The sequence below is a fragment of the Sparus aurata genome, chromosome 19 (genome assembly GCF_900880675.1).
Source record: "Sparus aurata chromosome 19, fSpaAur1.1, whole genome shotgun sequence".
Lineage (NCBI taxonomy): Eukaryota > Metazoa > Chordata > Actinopteri > Spariformes > Sparidae > Sparus > Sparus aurata.
The window spans coordinates 28,454,830-28,482,303 of NC_044205.1; the positions used below are offsets into that span (position 1 = coordinate 28,454,830).

A 27,474-nucleotide genomic window follows, 5' to 3' on the forward strand; every position below is an offset into this window, starting at 1 on the left:
GGCACCGATCCGATACCACGTAATTTATTACAAATGGGAATCTATTTACCAGTTATGAGTGTTGGCATCCACCAGAGGGCACTCTGCAACAGGTCGGGTCTATGCCACCTGACTGACGTACAGGACGGCCAGTCTGATCTCTTCTTGTATGGGTCACGGGTTATGCGTCACGGGTCGGAGGTCATCATACATGCCTACACGCGCTAGTTATTCAAAACACAAGCGAGCTAAGTGTTGTATATAAAAAGGACGCTGGACGAGAAGTTTATGCACGCGACTCTGTTTACTCTCGATCAAAACGAAACTTAAACATTTCAGACAAAAACAGCTGCATACTGAACATGCAGCAAGGCGTTTCCAAACGAACACAGATTAATTCCACTGACATTTGGAGCTCCGACGTGTGCCCCATGTCTTTGCTAGGTTTCACGTCACACTGGGTGATTTTAAGTAATTTAAATGCCTTTTTTGTTTTACAATATTGTGGCTGCACTTTGATTAAAAAAAAATAAATTCTTCCTAGAATTATTTAGTTAAGTTACTGTTGCATTACTGTTTTATACTGGTCTATTTAAAAATGAATTTAAAAATAAATGGCTTCCATTTGCTGTATTCATTCAGTGTGACAAAGGGTTTAACCTGAGCCAGGCCTCACCACAATGATAATCATATCACAATAATGCAGGCGTAGTATGATATTTTTTTTTTATAACACACTGGTATCGGTATCGGTACTCGGTATCGGCCGATACCCACAGCACAAGTATCGGAATCGGTATCGGGAAGGAAAAAATGGTATCGGAACATCTTTAGTGATTAATAATCTGTTCAGAGCTAAAGAAGGTTTAGAATGTGGAAGTTTAGAAAATGGAAAGACCTGAACCCAAAAGGATGCAGGTTCAACACTGGAAAATAAAAAAAAGAGAAACAGAGCTCTCATTAATATTAATGCAACGAGCTGCTACTTCAATAAAGAAGTAGTGACTCCACCTCCACCTGAATGAGGTTCATTTGCATAAGTATTTCAGACCTACAACATTAACAGAGAAAGAATGAACTGACCCCAGATCATCCAGTCTACAGTTTGGACTCTGCAGAAAATCACATAGAAGCTTCATTCCTGAATCCTGCAGCTTGTTGTGACTCAGGTCCAGCTCTCTCAGATGGGAGGGGTTGGACTTCAGAGCTGAGGCCAGAGAAGCACAACTGATCTCTGACAAACTGCAGCTCTCCAATCTGAATAAAGAATAAATAAAGATGGAAGTTAAAACACAACTATTAGTTATGTAAAGATATAGTGGAGTCATGGTGTCCTGAACACAGAATGACGTCACACTCTCAGTGTGTGTGTTGTGATCTCAGCTGTGTGCATGTGAGTGCATGTTAGTGCATGTGAGTGCCTCCCTGTCGCCTCATTTTGGATCCCACTGCTTATCTTGCCAAGATTCACCCTAGTCTGCCTCTGATTATCTTACCCTGATATTCTTCCCTAACCCAAACCAATCTCACCCCTCATGCCTAAACCAACAAGGGCAACAGCAGTATGATCCATAATGAAGCCTCTCTGTCGTCCCTGGTACATTCTTAACATGGTGGCAGGGACACAAACTTTATCATATTACAGCTAAACAGTGAAAGTATATTTCTGAGAGAACTAGGAACTTGATTCATATTTGGTCAACACCGCCTCAACACTGACAACTGCAGTCCTTAAATCTGTATAAAGAATAAATGATGTAGATGAAAATCCAGTCAGATGTGTTCATGTTTTAAATGTGTAGATCAACATTACTGTGTCCTCATCAATGAGCTTCTCTCTAAAATGAGTACAGATAAGATGAACCTGTGCAAACAATAACAGATAACAGCTCGAGGTAGGAAGTCACTGAGAAAAATGAAATAGAATAAGATAAACACACACACACACAAAGTAACTTTGTCATTGTGTTATTGTGGATCATCATCATCATCCTTCTACACAAGTCATCTACATGTCAACACAGATTAATAACATGTTGCTGATCTGAGTCAGGTCTGGAACTAGAGGATCATTATTAAAAAGACATGTAGGGCTGTAGAGCCTGTGTAATTAAAGGAGAGGTCCACACTGACTCAAGTCTGTATAAAAAGAACAACCCTTAAAAGTAAAGTCGAGAGATGATTAGTCTGTAAGTAATGTGTAGAAATAATTATCAAACGCATTTTTAAAGGAATGTCATGGAACACTTTGCAGTACAGTACACAAAAATGGGAGAAGTTACTAAGAAACGAGTGAGGAATGAATCAAATGACCTGATAATCAATGAACTGGTAAGACATTTTTTTTCTTTTTTTCAGGGTTGTGTGGTTTCAGAACAAACTGAACTGTCTACTGTAGCACTTGATCAATGACTATTACTTTGACTAAACTTAAAAAAGAAAAATGAAAGAAATGTCCTTCGTTTTGTGGATTTTGTGTGTTTTTATGAGTATCTAAATATTTACATAAGAAAAGGCTCGACCCTCCCTACACACTCAAAACTCCTCAACACTCACTGAACAGACACTGACTGATGTCAGTTTGATGTTTCACATCACTTGTTGGGGAACTCAAAAAGTAACTTAGCATCAAGTAGTTAGTATGAATGAATCATCACTAGTGTTTGTCCTCCAAGCAGCTATTTTATCAGGAACAACTCGTGAAAAAAGTGGTCAGTGTGTCGATTCATGGATATTTATGCACTAATCATGGCCTCTTTTTTATTAATATAGTATCTCCTAGTCTGTTCTTCAGAAACTCATCATTATCTATTAAATGTAGTAGTAACTACTCTCATTTTGTGTAGAGGGTTGTAAAGTGTTATTGAATGTCATTTTACAAACTTTTCTATTGTTTTGGTCAAACTATAAGTATAATACTGATAATGTTTGTCAAATGATGAAGTCAAAACAGTTTGAAATATTCAGTTCTGATTAACATTTGCTATTTACATCAGTGGTCCAGCTAATCTACAGTAGATGGTTAAATACCACCACACCAACACCTCTGGAAGTACTCAAGTAGCTCCAGTGAAACTGTCCATTGTAAATTAATGATCCTGTTTCTAAAATGAATGGGACTGGCATCAGCTGAGTGCAAACACTTAAAAGATAGTAATATACCCGGATAAAAAATAAAATAAACAAAAACACTGTATAGAGTCCTTCAGTGCAGCCTCCTCTGAACACCACAGGATGGAGCCATTTGGACAAACAGAAAATGTATCAAAGAATTAACATTTCTTCAGATTTATGCTGCTGCAAATCCAGAAAGTTAATTAACTAAACTGTTTAAGTCTCAATGAAGGGTTTGAATTGAATATATGGAAAAACAAGACAATGAACTGACCTCAGACTCTTTAGTGTACAGTTTTGACTCTCCAGTCCAACAGACAGTAGCTTCACTCCTGAATCCTTCAGGCTGTTGTTATTCAGGTCCAGCTCTCTCAGCCGGGAGGGGTTGGACTTCAGAGCTGAGGCCACAACTTCACAGTGAGTCTCTGAGAGTCCACAGCCAGAAAGTCTGTCATGACACAGATATTACAAAAATGTACTTATGAAAGACGAAACTTAATATTTGCTTCATGCATATGATGTCAAAACATTCTGTTCTGATTAACATTTTTTATTTACATCAGTGGTTCAGCAAACCTTCATCTTATCTGTGTTTGATATGAAACAGTGATTCTCATCACTCTCTAAAACCTGCAGACTTTAAATCTGTGTTTTATTTTAGTCTTCCAGATGATGGACGAGAAAATGTAGTTACACTTGGGTTTTCATGATGTCCACAGTCTATCAGTGTGATCTGTTTCTATGTTTTGGGCCAAAAAGTTAGATTAGTTTATGCCCAACACAGTGTTTGCATGAAGGTGTAAGTGCTAAAATATGAGGGGCCATCAGGGACATTATTCAGAATTACCTCTCACAAACACATGTGAAACACTCTCACATAAACAACTGAAAAATTATTCGCTCTCACACATACAAGTGAAACGCCATACACTACTAAAATGCTCTCATACAAGTGAGTGAAATGCTCTCGTATACACTACTGAAATGCTTTCACACACACTACTGAAATGCTCTCATACATGCAAGTGAAATGCTCTCATACATGCAAGTGACATCCTCTCACACATTACAGTGAAATATTTTAGTATTATGTAGTGAAATCCTCTCATTTGTGTGAGATAATAGAGAACATAAAGCTTGCATTTGGAAACTTTTTTCAGTGTTTCTACAAAGCATGAATTTTATTTTCAGATGTGGAGGCACTTCAGATTTGACTTGGGACTAGGCAAAGGGCAAGCAAATTTCAGACTGAGAAATTATGGGTGGGGCTTTTTTTTAAGGTTTTTGTGATGCAGGGATGATTTTGGTTGTATATATTTTTGTCTATTACCTTAATATTTCTGTTCTCTTTTAACCTCTGATTTTCTTACTCATTTTGTTGGTCTATCTACCTGCCCAGGGATTATAGGTGGAAAACAGCAATTTTGCTAAAACCTGGTATAATACATCTTTTCTTGTTTTTATTCAAGGTTAATGTTTTTCACAGGCATAAATCGGCTATATTTCATTGCTGTGGGAGACGATCTACAGTAAAATTTCAGAGAGTGATTCCTGAAGGGGACATGAAAAAAACTGCCTTATTTTACATATATTTTTTAAAAGTCGTATGTCAGTAAAATAAATAATATTTCTGACATTAATGTGTCCTCCTCTCACTGTCACTGTCTTTTGTAGCAGGTAGAGAGAGGAGAGGCTGTTCACAACAAGCAAACTCAGTTGTGCTTGTTGAATAAGTGGTTTGATAAATGACTTATTGGCATTTTACTCATTAAGATTTTATTGCACTTACAGTTGTCATAAAATAACATCAATTGTAACACTAGTTATAACAGTCTAGTTAGAAATTATTATTACTGTAAATTGTGATTTATGCATTACTGTATAAAAGCAGTTACAACACAGAGATACAACACAACTCTGAGGAGCAACTAAACAGTGTCACACGCTCCTTTTGGTCTGTTTGAAAATTTCAGCACAAAGCCTGTATGTTGTAGGAATGAGCAGTTCTCCAGATGATATTGGTTGTTTAGATCAGGGCTGTACAGTGCGAGTATTTTACTCGCATATGCGCCTAAAAATAGAAGTAGAAAAAATAAAAAGGGAGCACACGTGCGTGTACGGATTTCAACTCTTTCATTAGCATTTTGCTCCTAAAATAAATCCATACAAAGTGGATCAAAGTAGAGTAAAATTTTCGCGCATCTGTATACAAATCGACAAGTCATAGCCAGTGTTGGGTATAACGGCGTTAGATTAAACGGCGTTAGAATAAACGGCGTTACTAACGGCGTTACTTTTTTCAGTAACGGGTAATCTAACTAATTACTAATTCCATCTTTACAACGCTGTTACCGTTACCGACTATTAAATGTTGCACGTTACAAACTGAAGCTGATCATTGAAGCTGTTGTCATCCGATTCGGCTCTCAGCCACCGGAGCTGCAGAGCTGTTTCATTTTCCTCCAGTGAGGGAGGAGGGAGGAGCGAGACAACCGCATAAGCAGTGGTGGACAGTAACGGAGTAAATTTACTTGAGTACATATCCCGAGGATTTGCACTTTACTTGAGTATTAGATTTCTTTGGTACTTATTACTCTTACTTGAATACATTTCCAAGACAAATATTTTTACTTTTACTCAAGTTAATTTCTAGGAAGGCTGAAAAGTACTCGTTACTTTCAGGTCTGCTCTTTTTTTTTTTTTCTAAAATACTATTGGACACAAGCTGTGTTTGTCAAAGAAGGAAACCTATCACAGTGCACGCTCTCCACTGGGATCTACGTAAAAGCGGATATACGTCACCCATCCCCATAAGGATACCACCAAAGTAACCGTGCTCTCGACTGCGTTTGTCAACACAAAACCGCGACAATGGCTGCATCAGATGTAGTTTTTTGTAAAGCAGTGATTCTCAACCAGTGGTCTGGGGACAACATTGGTCTTTGAGGGGGTTCCAGTTCCCAACTTAGCTGGACGGTGCAGGTTCATTTGGTTACAGTTTTAATGATTGTTAATAAACATCTGCATTTGCAACATCTGCTGCAGTGATGTTGCTAGGTACGCGTCCTGCGTCCCTGACGCATTAACATCTGAAAGGACGCACTAAACTCACTATCCATGCGTCCCGGGGACGCACCTAATTTTTCCCATGAAAAACGATACATTGTGAACAATAAACAACTCGTGTTTAATCACAGTAACTGGCAAAAGGAACCTTGTTGTTAGAAGACCAGACAAGCCCTGTTTCAACCCTCTGTGCATCTACTCGGCGCAAACGTGATCCCCTGTACAAAGTATCGCGACATCCTAATTTAGCCGCTACCAAAACAACTAGCCCGTCACCGCGGATTTCCTTTCAACCAGGGGCGTCGCACCCGTGGGGGATGTGTGTGTTTTAACACCCACACTTTTCCCGGTGAGAGGGTTCAACACCCTAACTTTTTCTGCAGTTTTTCTGCAGTTTTGCACAAACGCCTTACTGCGGCCGCTTAGTCTGCTCTCGCTGCAGCTGCCTCCTCTCCCCCTCCCTCTCCTGTTGCTGCTTCAAACATGACACCGGCTTTGGGACTGACCGGCTGATGATTGGCTGTTCTGCCCTAAGTCCCGCCTCTTTTGCTATGTTAGATTTATTGTTCAGCTCGTGCTGATGAGGCGGGATCTGCCGTAAAATACCAAATACTAGCCGGGCATTTATTTGTCTCAACCACTTAACAGACCAGGCGTTTATTTGGGACAGGCGTTTAATTCCCTCCTCACAAAAATCCGGGACGAAAATGTCACAAACTTCTCCAGCTTCTCTGTGAATTCTCTGGAAACGGAGAGCACCAAAAACAATGTCTGTAATGTTCTCTGATCATTATAAACGTTGATTATTCCTGATACGTTTAGTATACAGGTTGACACCAAACCACATGATGTATTTTATAATGTTTTTATGTGTTTACAGCTGCTAATGTATGTAACGCTGTTACTGTGAAGACATATGACAGTTAAATATTTAATCTGTCTATAATAACCACATCCTGACATGTAACTGTGATTTTTGATAATCTAAGTACTAATAATAACAATCATGACAAAAAATTTACAGAGACTGCAGATCAAGATAAGAAGCTGCAACTGGCAGTGAGCAGCTCTCTTTTCTGTTAGCAGTGAAGTGACATAGTCCATGACAGAACATTATAAAATATGATAATGCATAAAATAACATTTAATGGTAAAAAAGAAAAAGTACGGTTTCAGTAGGCTTCTATTATAAATATTATGATTAAACGAATCAAGACAGATGTCACATTTACATGTCAGGGTGTGGTTTTTACACATATTTAATATTTAAGTGTCATTTATCATCACCCCCCGACCCAAAATTGTGTTAAAGAAAACACCACCACCACCACCACCACATCCATCCCAGCACTTTTGAAAAGCTTACTACACCGGTCACAGGTCAGCAGACTATTTGAATTTTAGTAATTTATTTTGGTGCTAATTATGTTGCTACAACTATGCTGTTTGATTTGACTGTCATGTGTCATGCCACTGTGACAGTTGCTTTGCAATAAACTTTTCAGATTTGGAATTTTATTTGTTTAATTTCAGACACATTTTGAACATACATGAATATATCCGTTTATTATAACCATATCATACCACCATCAAAGGAGTTTAACACTCAATAAAATTTAAGAAAGAGAATAATATAAGAAAGAAAGAAATTTTTTTAACCATTGAATTTCCCAGGGACCCACTCAACTCACCACCTGTGGGTTCCGGGAACTCACTACATTGAAAACCTATCAACATCACTGTGCTGTCCTCCTGTGATCCCATTCATTGTATTTGTTTTTATAGGTGTTTCTGCAGGCTTTATATAACATTGTGGTTCTAAAAGCAAGCACATCAGTGCAGGTGGTTTCAAAGAGTTAATTCTCAGAAACAAGAGTTAAAAGGTCCTTACATTCATTTAGAAATAATTATAGTAATTCATGGATGTGAAAAATAAGAAATTTACTCTTACTCTTACTTTTACTTCAAGTAAATTTAAAAGCATGTACTTTTGGATACTTAAGTACCTTTAAAAGCAAGTACTTTTTTACTCTTACTCGAGTAACATGTCGACTGAGCTACTTTTACTTGTAACGGAGTAAATTTTGACCAGTAGTATTTGTACTCTTACTCAAGTACTGGGGTCGAGTACTCTGTCCATCTCTGCGCATAAGTGATGATGATTGGCTTTCTAACATTGAGTGAGAGTTCTTAAGCCAATCAGATGCAATGTTCAGTTTACACACAAGCCACACACGCACACAGCAGCCTCACACACACACTGACAGAGGTGAACTGCAGAAATGGCGAGTCCGGAGGGAAAGTAAATGTTTTCAAAGTGGAAATACAGACACTACTTTAATCTCCTTTGTCCACGTCCGTTGTAAGCAACTCTGATCTAATGAAGCATCTCTCAGTGGCACACGCTTCTACAAAACTAACACTGGCCAAAACTCTGTTGCTGACGCTGTTGATGATGATAGCAGGCCAGTTGTGGCTAACGTGAGCTCCGCTAACAGCTTCACAAAAACTTGTGACACAGACTGAACTGAATGCAATGATAGACAGGTATGTTGTTGAGAACTTGCTCCTGTTAACAGTTGACTCAGACTCCTTCAGAGCACTCATTAGCAAAGCATGTGCCGGTCCACCATGCAGAGAGACACTTTATAAATACATGCCGAGTAGCTAAAATGACTGCCGAGCTCAAAAGGGGAAAAAATAAAAGTAACGCAATAGTTACTTTTCCTGGTAACCAATTACTTTTATAGTGGAGTAATTCCGAGGCTAACTCAGTTAGTCAGTCAGTTTAAAAGTAACGTGCCTAACACTGGTCATAGCTTACAACTTCTTTCTTTTTCACACGCTGGATAAACTCAGCCAAGCGTGCCAGGCGAACTGACAACAAAAAGATGCGGAACAGGGATGTTCTCTGTGTTTAATTGAGTGTTGCAGTAGGCCTTATGATGGCACTCTGTTTATATGTTTGAGTGCACATGTGTGTTACTGTGTACGTGATTTGAGTGTTAATAATGAAATTGTGTCATTTAAGAAATTTCATAGTGCTCCTAAATTTTTTCTGTGCTCCTAAATTTTTTCATTTAGGAGCACCTGTGCTCCTAGTGAAAAAGCTAAGCGTACAGCCCTGGTTTAGATTCATATCCTTCAATCTGCAGCCCGTCCGAGTTGAGATGCTATTGTAGCGTGATAAGCCTCATTTGAGATGAGCCAAGCCTGCGCAGAATCGATCACCAGCGATCGACACACAATGCTTGCCGGTTAGATTTGTCTACGACTTGGTCCCGGCTTGCATTGACGTCACGCACTGGCCTGGAAAAAATGACCTCACGAAATTGAGGCAGACACAGTTTTCTGAACCTGCGTTGCTCTCCACTGACTGCAAGACCCAGGGCATAATGGGAAATGCCTGGTTCTCACCTGATTTGATGTCAGCTGATTGGTTTAGATCTCTACTACATTAAGTTTTATAGAAACTTCTCTATTTTGTTGAAGTGCAGTCATTTTAATTTTATTTGTCTGATTTTGAAGGTTCATTGTGTTAACAGAATACATCTTGTGGCAGTTAGTGATCAGTGACTAAATAAATCAGTTTTACAGATCATAAACTCCCTACAACAGTTGTTGGCTATATATTAACATTGCACTGATTTTAATATTAAAGTCTTTATCAACACTAAAACATCTGATAAGTGATGTGATTGTCAAAAACATGTCTACAGATGTGAAGCCCTGACAGTCTGAGTATCTGTCGGATCTGTGTTTGACTATTAATGTATTGATGTCATTTAGACGGTAGGTCTGCTCAGCTCATTTATACACAGCAGCCAACTGATAAGATGCTGATTTACATTTGAGTTCATGTCACATTGACATTTAACCATGAATAGAAATCACAAATCACATGTAGAACACTTTAATGCCATAAACAACTGGAGAGACTGTGTACAAACTGATGTATGAGTCTGAGAACATTTTAATAAATCTGAATTAGATCTAACGGGATGTGAGTGTTTCGAACGCAAACTGCTACCCGCAATTAAACTGCTGGAAATTGTCTGACTTGACCACAGCTTTTAGTCTCTGCCCCCTGCTGCTGCCACCTGATCTTGTCTGCATTTCAGTAGTGTGTATAAGAGCATTTCAGAAGTGTGTATGAGAGCATTTCAGTAGTGTGTGGGAGCATTTCAGTAGTGTGTATGAGAGCATTTCACTCACTTGTATGTATGGGAGCGTTTCACTTGTATGTATGAGAGCGTTTCACTTGTATGTATGAGAGGGTTTCACTTGTATGTATGAGAGCGTTTCACCTGTATGTATGAGAGCGTTTCACTTGTGTGTATGAGAGCGTTTCACTTGTATGTATGAGAGCATTTTACTTGACTGTATGAGAGCATTTCACTTGTATGAGAGCATTTCACTTGTATGAGAGCATTTCAGTAGAGTATATAAGAGCGTTTCACCTATATATATCTGAGAGCATTTCACTTACATATATGGAAGGATTTCACTTGTATGTATGAGAGGATTTCACTTGTCTGTATGAGAGCATTTCACATGTCTGTGTGAGAGCATTTCAGTAGTGTGTATGAGAGCATTTCAGTAGTGTGTGCGAGACCATTTCACTCACTTTTATGTATGAGAGCATTTCAGTAGTGTATATAAGAGCGTTTCAGTAGTATAAGAGCGTTTCACATGTACAGGGGCGGCTGTAGCTCATTGGGTAGAGCTGAGGACTAGTGACCGGAAGGTTGCTGGTTCAAGGCTCCCCGAGGTGGGACTGAGTTACATGCCGAAGCATCCTTGAGCAAGATGCTGAACCCCAACACTGCTCCTGATGTGCAGTTGGCACCTTCGTGGCAGCCTCTGCCATCAGTAAGGGCCCTGCGATGAGCTGGCGACTCATCCAGGGAGTACCCTGGCCTTCGCCCATAGAGTCACTGGATTTGGCCCCAGTATCCCCGCTCCACCTTGAATAAGGTGGTATAAAAGCGGTAACATCACCCGCGACCTATATGGATAAAGCGGAAGAAAACGAACGAACGTTTCACATGTATGTGTGTGAGCGAATAATTTTTCAGTTGTGAGTGTTTCACATGTGTTTGTGAGAGGTAATTCTGAATAATGTCCCTGACGGCCCCTCATACTAAAATATACACCATCGCACGTCAAGCATGTGGGCTCCACAAATCGTTGCGCTGAATGATCGTGCACCTCCAGAATTTAAGATGGATGAGTTTGAAGATTTGACTTTTGTTTTTTCTCACTTTGTCTTTTTTTATGTATATTTCACCCGTCAAAAAGAGAAGAGAAACCATTTTATAAATCTACATTTAAATGATTCGAGACTCTACTTCCTCAGAGTGCTCAGGAAGAATGACAAAGAGAGGAAGCTGATGGTATCTTTCTACTGGGCAACCATCGAGAGTCTGCTGATGGTATCTTTCTACTGGGCAACCATCGAGAGTCTGCTGACGTACTGCATCTCAGTGTGGTACGAAGGCTGTTCTGCTGCTGATAAAAAAGCTCTGCAGAGGGTTGTCAAAACAGCAGAACGAATCACTGGCTGCCCTCTGCCCTCTCTGAAGGACATTGCCATGTCCGTCTACCTTAGCAGAACCAAATCAATCACCAGGGACTCCACACACCCCGGCCACCACCTTTTTGAACTTTTGCCCTCTGACAGATGTTTAAGATCCATCAAAAAAGCACCAACAGAGACTGTTTTTTTCCAACCGCCATCCGCACACTTCACACCAAAAAGCATTACATTCAACACCACTACATATTTTGCACACTATTAGTAAAATACATATTTTTTATCTATCTAGACATATATTTATTTTTGGTAGAACTCCAGATTCTCCCTTAACCCTAGATTTACATACATATAGGCTATTTTTTTGTTTTATTATTTTGACATTCTCGTATGATTTATGTTATGTCTGATTGTATTGCACTGACTGAGATGCACCTAAAAAAAAAATTCTATTCTATTCTGTTCTATTAATATTTTGCCCGATAATACAAATGTGATTCAGAACAGTTGACTTCTATAAAGACTCATATGATGAACACTTTTATGGTGAATTTGAATTATACATCTACTGTCTTTTCAGATGATGTTGTACATTGCAGTAGTTACCATTCACAAGAATACATAAAGATTAAAACCAAAAAATATTAAATTCAGAAAATAATGATAACAATAACTGCATGAAAGAAATTCTCAAGGACTTTCGAAATATCACATGAAAAATGAACTGAAGAGTAAACTGTTAAGTATAGTGGTTAAAAAAACCCTCTTTCATTAGTTTCACCAGAGTTTCTTCTATCAGTCAAAGAAAGATTAATGCAAGAACAACTGTGAAATGAAATTATTAGAAATAAATGGAATAACTGAGTTCAACAACCTGACAGCTATAATACAATAATCAAAATTGATTACACACCCCCCCCCCCCCCCCCCCCTTTTCTTTCTTTCTTTCTATCTGTCTTTTTTTTGTGTGTGTGTGTGCGTGTACTGTTTGTCCCAGTCTGGTTCTGACCTGAGATGGGTGGGACTCGGTTCAGGGGATTTTTCCACACTGTTAGATACCACTATATGTCATTTTGTTGGAAAATCTCAATGAAAAGATTTTGAAAAAAACCCAATAACAATTGAATTAAAAAATATGAGCACCATTTCAAGATAAATAATTTTATGATTTGAAGAATTAAACCTCTAATCTACACTGATTTATAATGTTGATAATCACATCTGGACTCACAGAGCCTTCCTGCAGTTCCTCACGGCTGGAATCAGTCTCAGTCGTCCCTCCTCTGATGTATTGTACTTCTTCAGGTCCAACTCATCCAGAACCTCCTCTGACATCTGCAGCATGTAGGCCAGAGCTGAGCAGTGGATCACAGAGAGTTCCTTCTCTGATCTGTTCTCCGACTTCAGTAACTCTTGGATCTCCTGATGAACAGAGTGGTCGTTCATCTCCATCAGACAGTGGAAGATGTTAATGCTTCTGTCAGGAGAGATCTTATCACTGTTCATCTTCTTCAGGTTGTTGATGGATCTCTGGATGGGTTTTGGACTGTTGTCTGTCTGACCAAGCAGGCCTCCTAAGAGGCTCTGGTTGGACTCCAGAGAGAGGCCATGAAGGAAGCGAACAAACAGGTCCAGGTGACCATTTTTACTTTCAAGTGCTTTCATAATGGCGCTACTCAGGAAGTTATCCAGGGATGGGTAACGTGTCTCATGGCCATCAACACCTCCACCAAATAACGCATAAATCTTCTCGAACATAGACTTTGGTTTTGAGTCCCTGAGTGGGAAGTCTTTTAGAAAAGCCTCCAGGACCTTTGTGTTCCTGTTGGTGTAACAGTGGAACATGTAGACTGCAGCCAGAAACTCCTGAACGCTCAGATGAACAAAGCAGTAGACTGTTTTCTGGAAGATCACACTCTCTCTTCTGAAGATCTCTGTACAAACTCCTGAGTACACCGAGGCCTCTGTGACATTAAGACCACAGAGCTCCAGGTCTTCTTGGTAGAACATGATGTTTCCTGTCTCCAGATGTTTAAACGCCAGCCTCCCCAGCTTCAGAAGAACTTCCCTGTCAGCCTCCGTCAGCTCCTGTGGACTCGTCTCACGTTCCTCATGGTACTTCTGCTTCTTCCTCTTTGTCTGAACCAGCAGGAAGTGTGAGTACATGTCAGTCAGGGTCTTGGGCAGCTCTCCTCTCTGGTCTGTAGTCAACATGTGGTCCAGAACTGTAGCAGTGATCCAGCAGAAGACTGGGATCAGACACATGATGTGGAGGCTCCTGGAGGTCTTGATGTGTGAGATGATTCTGCTGGACAGATCTTCATCACTGAACCTCCTCCTGAAGTACTCCTCCTTCTGGACGTCAGTGAAGCCTCGTACTTCTGTTACCCTGTCCACACATGAAGGAGGGATCTGATTGGCCGCTGCAGGTCTGGAAGTGATCCAGACGAGAGCCGAGGGAAGCAGCTTCCCCTGGATGAGGTTTGTCAGCAGCACGCTGACTGATGACTTCTGTGTGACATGAGACACGACCTTATGGTTCTTGAAATCCAGTGAAAGTCTGCTTTCATCCAGGCCGTCAAAGATGAAGAGAAGTTTACAGACAGCGAGCTTCTCTGCTGTCACCTTCTGTAATGTTGGATGGAAAACATGGAGCAGCCTGAGAAGACTGTACTGCTCATCTCTGATCAGGTTCAGCTCCCTGAACGACAGCAGAACCAGCAGACTGACATCTTGGTTTTCGGAGCCCTCTGCCCAGTCCAGAGTGAACTTCTGCACCGAGAAGGTTTTTCCAACTCCAGCGACGCCGTTGGTCAGAACGACTCTGATGCGTCGCTGTTGGTCAGGTGAGGCTTTAAAGATGTCGCAGCACCTGATTGGAGTGTCATGGAGGGTCTCCATCTTGGAAGCTATCTCTAGCTGTCTCACCTCATGTTGGGTATTAACCTCTTCACTCTGTCCCTCTGTGATGTAGAGCTCAGTGTAGATCCTGTTGAGGAGGGTTCCACTTCCTGTTTCATCACTTCCTGTTCCATCACTTCCTTCGGTCACTTGTTCACATCTCCTCCTCAGACTGATCTTATGTTCATCTAAAGCCTCCTGCAGAACACTATCAGCTGAAAGAGAAGAACATATTCTGGGATTAAATTGAAAGCAATCTTGATTAAATAAAAATGTTTTTGAATGAATGATATTCGTGATAATATTAAATGCTCTACAGAACACAACAGTTGTTCCTTTAATAAATGAAAATTTCCTGTTTTTAGACATGATGACATCAGCAGACAGATGTTCAGTCTTACTTTGTACAGTGTTAGTCTGACTGACTGTCTGCAGTCCAGCTCTTGTTCTGGATCTTTCTCCACACTGGGGACAGGAGGAGTGTTCTGATGAAGCAGACTGGTCCCAGTATGAGGTGATGCACTGTCTGCAGAACCAGTGTCCACAGCTGGTAGAGACTGGATCCTTCAGGACGTCCTGACACAAAGAACAGCAGGACGGCTGCTCCTCCACAGAAACACATCCCTCTGTCTTTCTGAAGAGATAAAGGAAAATCACTCAGATTAGAAATCATAGATCAGTCTGACAAAAGAGAAGACAGACTATAAACAAGTATGTCTTCTCCAAGGTCTGAATCTGGACTGAACTCCCAATCACTAACACTTTGTTTCTGTCTGAGTCACAGTGGAGCAGTTTGCATCATTTCATTTTAGTAAACAAACTTATTTTAATGGGAAATTTTATCACACAAACAAAAAGGACCATAAAACATGACCTCATTACCAGCTATTAGAAACTTAAACCATACTGGACAAAGTACACGGTCACACTTAGTACAATATACCCTCCTCTTTCTTCAACAACTGTGTTTGATAAAAAAGGTTTGATGAAGATAAAAACAATCTCAGAGTGAAGATTCTGGGACAGTTTCCATGAGATACTTCCAGCCCTCATCAATGGAGCCTTTTACTTTGCACAGATAAAGAAGAAATCCTCACTTGTCATTAAAGCAGAACATAAATCCCTCATTTGTGTCATTTATCTATCTGTAAAATACTTTGTGCTCCTCATCCTGACATTCAGTGAAAGTTGTAATTCTTGTGTTTTGAACAGATCATTTGATTCATCTGCAATAAAAACACTGAGATGACTTTTGTTGGTTTTCATTCATCAGTAATTCTTCCATCGCAGCAAAACACGTTGAATAAGCCATCAAACTCCTGAAGGTTTAACTGAGCAAACTGAACAGTTTTACGATTAAATTTATCCAGAGATAAAGATTTATCCAGAAAAAATATTTTGTCCTATATTTATGCAGCTACAGTCATATAATGGTGATGATTTAATTATATGAACTGAAGTCAGTATCAGTTCTCTTACTGTGTGTCTGAGGGTTCTGGTTCAGTACTGAAGTTCAGAGGAAAACCTTTGGACTGGTCACTCTTCATAGACAGACAGCTGGAGACTGCAGACTCTTCTCTCCGTCTGTGGTACTGACTTCTGGAAACACCAACATGTTTGTATTTATTCATGTCAATACAGAGTTCTAAATACACAAATTGCTGATACTGACAGTTCTGTGATTAAAAACACGACACTCTTCTTACTTTGTGTCTGAGGGTTCTGGTTCAGTGCTGAAGTTCATAGGAAAACCTTTGGACCGGTCACTCTTCATAGACAGACAGCTGGAGACTGCAGACTCTGCTCCGTCCTCCTCTTCCTCCACACAATCACTCATCTTCTGCACTTCAGAAAGCACTGAGGTAAATATGTAGCACATGGAAGGAGAACAACATGAAGACGAGGAAGACAAACAGGTGAAACAAGATGAAGAGGAGGAGGAAGGTGTAAAATGGAGCTGGTGAAGCTGCAGACTCATCACCCAATGTGATGCTCAACAAAAGTGACATTTACAAAGATGGGCCATGTTTCTGTGTAATTAAAGGGACGTCCCTCAGTATGATGTCCTGCTCTGTCCACTCAAAACAGAGACTCAACTAACTGCCTGCACACTTTCTCTCTAACTTGTTGGTTGCTTCCTCCATTTTTCATGTACCTGGATCACCTGCTCAGGTTTGTGGTGTGATCACTTTATGAGCTTCTCTCTGTTATTCTTTGCTCAATAGAATGTAACCTCACTGAATAGTCCTGCAATAAATCACATGTTTTCATAAGCTTCTAAAATACATACATGTTGTGATATCACATTTAAATTGGTGTTTACCAAATACAATGATTGATTATTTTGGAATCTTTTGCTTGAAATAACAAGAAAAAAGAACTTTGCAATATGATTCAACCTCAGATGTTAGAGGCTCACAGTCCTTAGTGTTAAATATCAACATGTTAACATTTAACAGCAACATGATACTTTTGACCAACATTTATTGTATCTACACTGGAACAACACAATATCTTGACTGCATGTGCAGTTTGATCCAAGTCTATAAAACAGACCTTTGAGCGGTTCATGTTTAATTAAGGCTGAACCTGCTGATAACGATTTACTGATTAACTATTACATCATTTTGTCAGCTGAACCTGAAGTGGTGGACAAAATATTGAATATAAAATTAAATCCAGTAAAACAAAACCACTGTGGTCTTCTGGACTTCAGTCAGTCTGAGAGGTAACCAGTAACACTGACAGTGAACTCAGAACATGAGAATCAAACAAATTTGTTCAAGAGTCTCAACCCAGACAAACCGGTCTGTTGAGGAAGCAACACACACGGAAGCAACACACACACATACACACACGTCAGTTTTCTTTTAATATGAGCTTGTTGTCTTTTGTTCAGTGTGAATTTTGCATCCAGTCACGCTGTACTCACAGAAGAATCAGAGACTTTGACTGTAAAACAATAATGTAGAAATAAAACTCACCCTGCCTCAGACGTCTTCTCCTCCTCCTGCTGCTCTGTTCACTCAAAATGGAGTCTGAACTCTGACTGACTGAACACTTTCACTTCCTTGTCTCCTCCCCGTCAGTGTTGCTCCTCCTCTTGTCATTTCCTGTAAATAACGTGTACTTTGTTCTGTTCAGGTGTCTCCATGATGACCTCCCTCTGCTTGAACAGCTCAAACTAACACAGATAAACCAAACACAGCAAACTAAGTTCAGATTGCTGTCAGACAATCTTCCCCTGGTCAGCTGAGTTTACAATGTGAACAATGTTTCTGGTTGTAGATCAGCTGAACAAGTATTTGGTAACGTTCAGCTCTTCAACGTGAGCTTTGTCCTGGAACAGCTTCTTCACAGACATGTTGCTGCTGCAGTCGTCTTTGTAACACCACAACAACTTTGTCACTTTCCTCATCAACTCTTTTCATAAAAACACACGTCATCACAAACTCATCTGGAAGATGGAAGCTACGTTTCAGGACATTGATTCATCAAACAAACCAGTTCTTGAGACTTGTCAATATTTTAATGTTATTAATTTAATTCTTGATACATAAATGCAGAAACTTCCAAACTAAACCGAGTCTGATAAACATGAAGAATGAGTTAAAAGTGCAAAATAAGTCTGTCGATTATGAAGATAAAGAAGCTGTCAAAGTATTTCTCTTTATTCACTCTGTACAAATTAATGTGAGACGAGCCTGCTTCCTTTAGTCTTTATTTTACTCATTTATTATGATTATATAATTGTTTTACTCATTTTGTTTCATTTATCTGAGTCCTTTTCACTTTTCTCTGAACGAGTTGTATTTCATTTCGTACACTCTGAACCTTTTCTCTGTCTCTCTCTCGCTCAAACAGAAACTGAGTTTGTGATATGATGGTTGAAAGAGTCTTTTTATGTCCACATTTGCTTTGTTGAATAAATAAATATAACAAATCATTTTCATCTGTGTGCTGCTTGAATTCACATCCAGTTCCATCATTTAAAATCAAGTTCAATTAAATTATAATCAAAATTGAGATGTTCGTAAAATGACGTCAGTCAGAAAGAAAGTACTGACGTCACCAGTTCAGTTCTCACCGCACACACAAACTGGATCCATTCATACAAACCAGTCTGGGTCCAAACAGTGAAATGGTGACATCTGCTGGCAGAAAGCAGCTCCAGCAGGAGCACCAGGACATGAACAGTGCTGATGACGTCAGCTTCAACAATGACTTCTGGGAGAAGAAGCTCCACAGGATGACGTCATGTGTCTGTGTTGATGACGTGATGTGAAAACCAGCAGGGTCACACATAAAACTCTTATTTTCACAGACTTTAAAGTCAAAAACAGGATTTGTTGGTTTTCTGTAAAAATCAAGAGTTTTATATTTCTGTGCTCTTGTGATTGTTTCACAGACATGATTAATGAATATAAAGTGTAGAATCAGCATGTTAAACTCATCTTTTTAATATCAAACATTATATAAAGAGGAAATATGACGCTGCTGACTTTGCACCAAAATCCAGACACAAGTCAGTCCAGAAGATTCAGTAAAGCCTCGATTGAATCCAGACTGTGTTCAGATTTGATCCTCTTCATTTATTCTAACATGACAAACAGCTGATATTAGTGGTAATAAGCAGAACTTCACTCTGCAACATCAACTTGTACTGTTGATCAGAAACATGTGGAAATTAACTGCACTACTCCATCGTTCCACAGGGTGGAGCTGCAACAGAGAGCACAACACAAATATCACATTAAATGTGTTCATCTACAGTTCTGTTGTCATAAAGAGAGCTAATGTGGAGACAGTGAGGGATGTAACTAAGTACATTTACTCAACAACTTTAGTTACTTTGCAGATTACATGCTGCATCAGAGCCACATCAACAAAAACACTCATTTAATAACATTTACAGAAACATGAGCTTTAATTTCATGAGCCCTCTGTTTATTAGAGAGTCAGTTTGAGGCTGAACTGGAAATATCAACTTCACTTTCACTTTTTGAAGAGCTCACATATCTCAGTAAAGATCAATCATCCCTGCATCAGCTTCTCCTCGCTCACCAAGAGGGTGGAGCACATTCCACCATCCTTAAATCACCGCAGAGGTTTCCTGTGTCAAAGGACGGATTTAAATATCACACATAACTTTATTTAAATGTGTAACTCTGTATGTGCTTCTTGTTTTTATGCTCTTTTAAACACATTCTGAGTGTTATTCTGCTGTATGTCTCTGCTCCTGTGAAGCCTTCGTATGGCCTCGTGTGTGAAGCTGCTGTAGAAATAAAGCTGCTTGTCTTCTGCAGGTGAGGCATCAGGTGAAAGCTGATCTGCATCCTGTCAAAACATGTCAAGCAGCAAAGAAACCAGTTGTTTCCAGTGGAGCTGAAAGGAACAACAGGCAGTGAGGACTGGACTCTCTGATTTCACTCTGCCATGACGGAGGAGAAGCTGAAGTCCAGACTACAGCAGACGGTGGTGCTGATCAAAGTTCTGTGGTTCTGAGGGGTTTGAATGTGCTGTGTGCTTCATGTGATCCACTTCACTGGACTAAATGCTTGTTGTCAGGACGGCACCGAGACCGGATCACAAAGCAGGCGCAGGCCAAAGGGCCCAGAGGAACCCAGATTCACTGCACGTCTGCTGGTTGTTGAGAACAAATGAAATGAAGCTCACATTGGTTCATTAATCTGAATCAATAAAGAACAACAACAACTTCTTCCACTCATCAGCAGCAGGACTTCTTTCATGGCCCAGTCTTGTAGCAGCCCGTCTCCAAGACATGACATTTATAACCTCCTGATGTGTTTCAGCAGTTCTGTGTTGAGAGACATATTCACTGGATGGATCACATTAAAGGAGCAGTTCACTCAAAGCTGACCCACTTCAGACGGGGTGCATGCTAACGCTTTTAGCTCAGCAGCTACAGGGAAGATTTCAGTTCAGTTACATTTAAACTGCAGCGTTACAGTAAAGCTGCAGCATCAGAGATAAACTGCAGCATTACAGTTAAACAGCTTCAGTTGTGTTGGACTCGAGTCATCGACACAAAGATTCAGTATTTGACGACCTGAGGATGAGACTCAACAATTGACCATCTGTCTCCAATAAAAACTGAATATTGTTGGTTTAAATAAAGTTTTCTGCTCTCTGGAATTCATCTTGTGTGAGGAGGAAAGAATCTGGAGGCACGAGATCTTTTACAGTGGAAACTATGTGTGCAGACGCAAACTGGAAATGTTGGATGGAAATGTTGAACCGGACAAACAGGAAGCTTCTCTCTTATCAGATGGAAATATGGATGATTGACAGCAGAGGAAAGATCATTCAGCAACAAGGTCATTGGAGTGTTTCACATGAAACACAGAAAGACATCAAGACAAGATCCATAAAACACAAGACAGGCTCTGTACAATAATACATCATTAATAAATAGGACACATATTAATTACATGAAGCTGAACTTCATTAAAAAAGGAGAACGAAGAAAATAACTTGTAGTTAATGTCAGATTTGTTCAAGTTAACAGTTAAAAAGAGAAACAGTTACAGTGCAGCACTGCAGAATATGAATAATTATAAATAAAGTGAAATAAAGTGTGACTCAGATCATCCAGATCACAAATAAAAGACAAACATTGTCCCTGAAAGATGAAAATCCTTCCACAGTGACAGTGAAGCTGGGACAGGTGTGACTCTGATGAAGCTCTCACATTATTTCACCTGTTGTTAAAATGTTCTCAGTAAAAAACAAACCGCTTCTTCCAGTTTGACCCGAGTGAATCATTAAAAGGAACAACGTGACGAAACGTCTGCGCGTCATTTAAACCTGCTGGAATCCTTCATGCTTTAATGTGACTGCAGCTGGTTAATGTGCTGCAGCGGGGCGTGTTTACCTGACGTCATCCTGCCACAAGGAAATAAATGTCCTCTGACTTTATCTTTAGATACCAGAGGCCAAAGTTGAGCAGAGAACAGGAGGGAAGACAAACGTATCTGAAGCTCTGGAGACGTTTGAACCTGCAGAGAGTGTTGGATCAACTCTTTAAAGAAGGAGCGTCTACATGCAGCTGCTGTCTGAATCCTCCACTACAAGAAAAGGCTTCTACAGTCTGCAGTGATCAATGATCCGTATCTGCAGGCAGAGGGAAACAGGTACTGTGTTTTATAAAAGCATCACATGAAGTCAGCTCAGAGTGTTTCATGTGGAGTTTTAGTGGCTGTTTGATTTCAGATCTCAGCTCAGAGCTTCATTTGGCTGCAGCAGCAGCAGAAGCGTGTTCAGGTTCCTGCTGTTATTCTGCTCACACTCAGAGTCAAGAGTCACAATAAGTTCACCGAGCTGCCAACTGACAGAAGATACGAGCTGTTACTACGAGCTGCAGATGGCACAGGAACAGCTGCTTCAACAAACTGTTCAACTCACTCAAAGTGCTCAGAAAGGAACATGTCGGCAGTTTTTGTCGCTCCAGAATAAATGTTGAAACTTAACATATCTGCAGGTTCAGCTTTCAGTTTGATCTTGTGACAGTTCATGACTCATGTTGTGGTGAGGTTACGCCCGGCACCCCGTAAAATATATTCTGTTTCTGCTGCAACAAACACGGAGCGACACTTACAAATGTTGGAACGCTCGTTGCCGCAGCGACTTCAGCAGGTGTTTATATATCAGCCGGTCTGTGGAGAGATTTGGTCGGTATGATGGCATCACAATCTGCCAACATACAGTTACAAACCTCCACAGGTGTGTTGTTGAGATCAGAATGAAGACCAGGTGCAAAGATGTATGACTGAGTCCTCATGTCATAATGTAGTAATGACTACTGCGCACTCTGCTGGTCAGATCCCGTCACTACACGTCTGCAGTTGGATTTGAATTTGCTTGTAAAATGCACAAATGAAGTGTTCAGACAAACTGCAGCAGATGACTAAAAATCAGGCAGTGCAGCTGTTTGACTGTGTTGAACTGGTTCAGTCACCAGCAGGCTGATGGACCGACTGGAGCAGGAACAGATTATATGCGGGTCATTCCAGGACAACTCACCCAAAACCCAGAACTTTCCCACCTTCATGTCATGGATTCATGTTGAAACTTCTGCAGCTCTGAATACTTTTTACTTCATCAAGTTCCTCTGAGCTAAATTTCAGCATCGTAGTGATTCTTTGTTTGTGTGTTCTGAACCTCACCGATCAATTATTCTTCACTGGATCGTGTTGAAGTTTGTCCTGAACATCCTGATGTTAGTTATTTAGTCCTGCATTTAAATTGAGTGTCACAGATCTTAATAAATAAACTGAAGCTTCAGAGATAAAAAAAAAACACTTGTTGGGTAATTTTGACTGCAGATTTTCCAGGAAGGATTATTTTAATCTCCTTGAAATCGTATTAATCTTGGTTCCTTTGCTCCTTTGTTTGAAGCATTTTCACTCTGTCAGCCACTTTAACTTGATTAAAGGATGTGAATCCTCCTCCACCACTGGACCACAGTCCTGTCTGTGTTACTGACTCACGGTTCTTGTTGTTGTTGTTGTTCATCAGGTGGTTAGTCGGCGTCAGAATGAGGCTCTGTGATGAATGTGAGGATTTAAACCCTGCAGACGAGCAGGCGGCAGAGTCTGCAGCCTCCAGCTGCTGCAGAAACAGCCAGCGGCTCAACCTGTCGCCTCTCAGCCGTCAGCTCCTGCCTGCACAGTGAGATTCATCATTTACATTTTACATCAACACCAGAGGCTCGTTTCTAAAAGTCCAGTCGGGTTCAGAGACTGTACAGCTAAACATTTACTCCTGAGCGACCCGTCCAACATTCACCAGTCATCACTTGATTAACAGCCTGTGTGAGGCCTGATTAAAGCCCAGTCATTGATGATTATTGGTTGTTCTTTACATTTTAAATCAAGTCTCCAGCTGCTTCAGTTGTTTAGCAGAATGCTGCCACGCTGTTTCCTGTGAAGCTCCACAACTGTTTTGAAAACTATGAAACTTCTCCTGACTTTATGTAGATAATGACTGAATGTTCATCTTTGGGTGAACTGCTCCTTTAAACTCCTCAACAATCAAACGGAGCCTGGCTCAGCTCAGTACACTCAGGTTCTGCTGCTGCAGCTGGACCTGGTCTGATGTGACCAGTAGTTAACGGTTTATAACTGATGAGATGAGTCACTTCCTGACTTTCTGTGGCTGTTTCACTCCATCTCACTGTTTCAGAAGAAGTAACGGTCACTTTAAATTGTCTTTCAGTGGCGACAAACACATCAGCAGAGTGGAGTTTACAACCGTCATTTATCTGCTGATGACACACAATCAATCTGCAGAGCTCATCCATTTCAACTTCAACTTGGAGCCTTCAGTCTCAAAGTAAGATCTCGTCTACAGACAGGAAGTGTTAAAGGGTCACTCCACCATTTTTACACATTACAGTGTATTTACAGGACGACTGCATGGGAGAATAAAGTGGTATAAAGCCTTCAGAGGAAGCTGCATGTCATCTGATAAACTGCCTCCAGTGATGTCACTCAGTGGCTACGTTGCATTGTTGGTAATGTAGGCACCAGGTTTTGAAAAGGAAGAAGAATGTGTGGAATAAAAAAGGTGATATCTGGTTCTGCTGCATCAATTTGGATCATTTGTTGTTTAAACTGTCCATAATGAGTCCAGCAGTGTCATTACCCACAATGCCACTTTCCACTCTTTAATCTAAGATGACCAACTGCTGGTGAGAACGCACATCTCCCAAAATGTTGAACCATTTCTATCAGCCTCTTTTTTTTTTTTACATTTCAGTTCCTCAAATACTAATTACATCCAACAAATTTAAATACAATCTGTCAATTTCCTTTTCAAGGTAATTTTTTCTCTTCAACATGTGATTATGAGCCAAATATCCGACTAATGCCATAAAACAATTGTTTATTTGCCACTTCCTGTTTGATTGTGATTGTTGGTGAAATCTTCCTCTGTAGAAGAAGCTTCAGCTCTCAGTGACACAACAGATCTGAAGATGAGTCTGATGAACTGCTAGATTTGTCTGTTTTATGGCCTCATGCAGAACTTAATATCACATGTGCTGATCTTTACATTAATTTCAGACTTGTGTGCGTGAGGACGAGCAGTAAAGGATATCCTCCACATTTCTAGATTCAGTCCTGAACTGTGAGTTCACTTCTCATTGTTCATATTACACCAGGTTGTGCTGTCCCTCAATCTGTCAGCATTCATGTGGATATATTTTACAGGTTACGACGCTGTTAAAAGGAACGAATCCTGGAAGAGTGGCCACTGGAGGGGAAGCGTCAGATCCGAAGTGAGCTTCATCAGCTCGTCTGTCAGGAGCTCTACCTGTGAATAATCTGCCTTCCTGTGACAAAAGGTCCAATTCAGCAGCACAACGCTGGTCATTAAATGATGTCGGGGAGTGAGAACAATCACATGTGACATCAACTTTGTTTGTGCAGCTCACAGCCTGTAAAATCCAAACTGAGCTTTAATCACGTCTGAATGTTTTTAAGATTGATTACTTCCTCTGCCAAGGACGACATTTCCACCAGACTGGGATGGAGGATGAGTCTCGGCCCAGAACAGGCCCGTTAACTTTTAGTGAGGATCCAGATAAAGAGACAGATTCAGGAACATGTTCTCACTGAGAAGCTCGTCTGTCCTGATCCAAGTCTCCAGATTCCTGGAGGTCTTTCCTGCTGATTTTTTGTTGAAAATGACAAAATGTAGCAAAATATTCCTGAAAACAAAAACCTTCCCTTGAAAACTTCATGATGTACAATAAATATAATCAGGTTTCTACGTTCACATAGTTTTTTCCTGATTCTATGTTTTCTTGTTGATGGTCCCAGTGGGACTGAAACTGTAACTGTGCATCACAACCTTGTTCTGTGTTGTTGGACACATCTGAAGTGTTTCTGCTGGGAGGAAATCAACTTCTTTAAATGGTTACTTTGTCTGCATGGAAACAATGTTCTTCAATTCAATTCAAAGAGCTGAGACAGAATTTGAACATTAATAAAGCACATTACCACCAAAATATGAAACTCTGGTGTTTAATATTTGTGCATTGTTTGTTTGTTTTACAACATTTCCATCATATGAGAAGTTACAAAACTGTAAAATACTAAATAACATCAGTGAAATCAACATGTTCTTCCTTTCATGGTCTTCAGTTACAGCAACAAAACAAAGTCATCATTTATTACTAGGGGTGCACGATAATTATAACTGGAAATTATTACGTCATTCCGATAAGTCCGATATCACGACGAATAGCCTCGATAACATATTTTGTCAGCACGGCAATGCCCCGCTCCAACTATCAGGGGCCGTCCACACGGGTGAAAACGATCTTTTTTTTCTCCGTCTTCCTCGTCATCGTTTTAAGAATATTTGCGTCCACACGTCTTCACTGAAAACGACCGAAAATGCTGTAGTTCATATTCCAGGCCAATAGGTTGCGCTTGACATTCACCAAAAACGGAGAAGAAGACACGGAGCATGCGCATCAAGCTTGCGCGCTGTAAACAGACAGTAGACGGAGAAACCGAAATCAGCAAGAAGAAGATGAAAATGGCGAGTGCAAGGAAACCAGAATCGTTTGTGTGGACCGGTAATGAGGTCGAACTGCTGCTACGGCTCACACTCAACTACAAGGCATGTAAGTTGCAAGAAAGGCTCAATATCTTCTGCAGCACGAAGCAGGCCGCCATTGTTGTTGTTGTTATGGGACGTCGCGGGGTGGGGCGATGGCGTCATCGTTTTGGAAAGTATGCGGATTCGCCGTCCACATGAAAACGGGAGGGCTGCATTTTCAGATTTCTCCACCCTGAGACCCGTTTTCAAAAAAGTGCGTTTTCAGGCGCTGCAAAACGGCGTTGTCGTCTGGACGGGGCCTCAGACTCGAACGGCCTGCAGTGAATGCTGCGTTCAAGTGACGTTGGCATAATCAGAAAAACTCTTTTTGACTGGGAAAATTCAAGAATACCTCCTCATGTCAGAAAATAAATCGTTTACTCGGTCATAATTTTAGTAGTTGCTGACTTGAATTGATATCCACAGTGTTTTCCACAGGTTACACATAAACAATAGAAAAATGAACTTAAAAAGGCCGAAAGAACGACTAGTAAACGTTGAAAGGGGGAATTTCCGTCACACCATGAATGCAGCACAGCGTGCTTACGTTTAAAAACAAACAACATGGCGTCGATTGTGTGGGACTTTTTCAAAGTTTCTGTAGTCGACAAGTCGCTAGTTATTTGTAATAAATGTTCCAAGCAAGTTCCACAAGGAGGTAAAAGTAGCACGAGCTTCAATACGTCAAACCTGATAAGTCACCTGAAACATAGCCATCACTTCGACGGAGTTTTGAAAGCATATGAGGACGCCCGGGCTGCTAAAGACGCTAGCAACTTAAAGCCAGCCGCAAAGAAGCCACCGGGACTTAGACACATCGGCGAGGCTTTAGAAAAATCCAAGAAATTCGCCAGAAATGACCCACGGGCTAAGGCTATTGAAGACTTAATCATGGAAATGATGGCACTTGACGACCAGCCCTTCACCCTCGTTGAGGACAGAGGCTTTTCTCGCCTGATTAATCACTTGGAGCCTCGGTTTACATTGCCGAGCAGCCGCTACTTTTCTGATGTGTGCCTTCCAGCTAAGTATGATGCGATCGCCAGATGTATCCACACTTTGATAACAACGTGAAAGACATGAGCTTCACCATGGATATATGGACTTGTGATGTCAGCCCTGTAAGCATGATGAGTCTGACCGCGCAGTGGTTAAATACAGACTTTCAACTATACAGAGCGGTGTTGCAGACCCAGGAGCTGCCCGGCTCACACACAGGTACAATGATTCACCAGACTTTTGAAGCT

At 40.6% G+C, this 27,474-nt stretch overlaps 2 protein-coding genes and 2 long non-coding RNA genes across 4 annotated transcripts in view; 1 reads left to right on the plus strand and 3 right to left on the minus strand.

Annotated features, from left to right (window-relative positions):
• The window catches only part of LOC115569886 (NLR family CARD domain-containing protein 3-like), a 214,129-nt gene that overhangs the window by 101,777 nt on the left and 84,878 nt on the right, over nt 1-27,474 (minus strand). The window lies entirely within an intron of this gene.
• LOC115569935 (protein NLRC3-like) lies at nt 12,923-15,031 on the minus strand (the record flags this gene model as incomplete). Its single annotated transcript, XM_030398176.1, has 3 exons — nt 12,923-13,367; nt 13,434-14,811; nt 14,998-15,031. Coding segments are annotated over 3 exons (1,857 nt in total), but the record flags the coding sequence as incomplete, so codon positions are not given.
• LOC115569994 (uncharacterized) lies at nt 15,172-17,675 on the minus strand. The gene is made up of 4 exons (XR_003981654.1): nt 17,581-17,675; nt 16,303-16,453; nt 16,076-16,195; nt 15,172-15,230 (listed from the first exon to the last, which is right to left on the minus strand). It is a non-coding gene; the product is annotated as an uncharacterized LOC115569994 (long non-coding RNA).
• LOC115569987 (uncharacterized) lies at nt 21,544-25,630 on the plus strand. Its single transcript, XR_003981645.1, has 5 exons — nt 21,544-21,750; nt 23,135-23,287; nt 23,834-23,950; nt 24,682-24,745; nt 24,829-25,630. It is a non-coding gene; the product is annotated as an uncharacterized LOC115569987 (long non-coding RNA).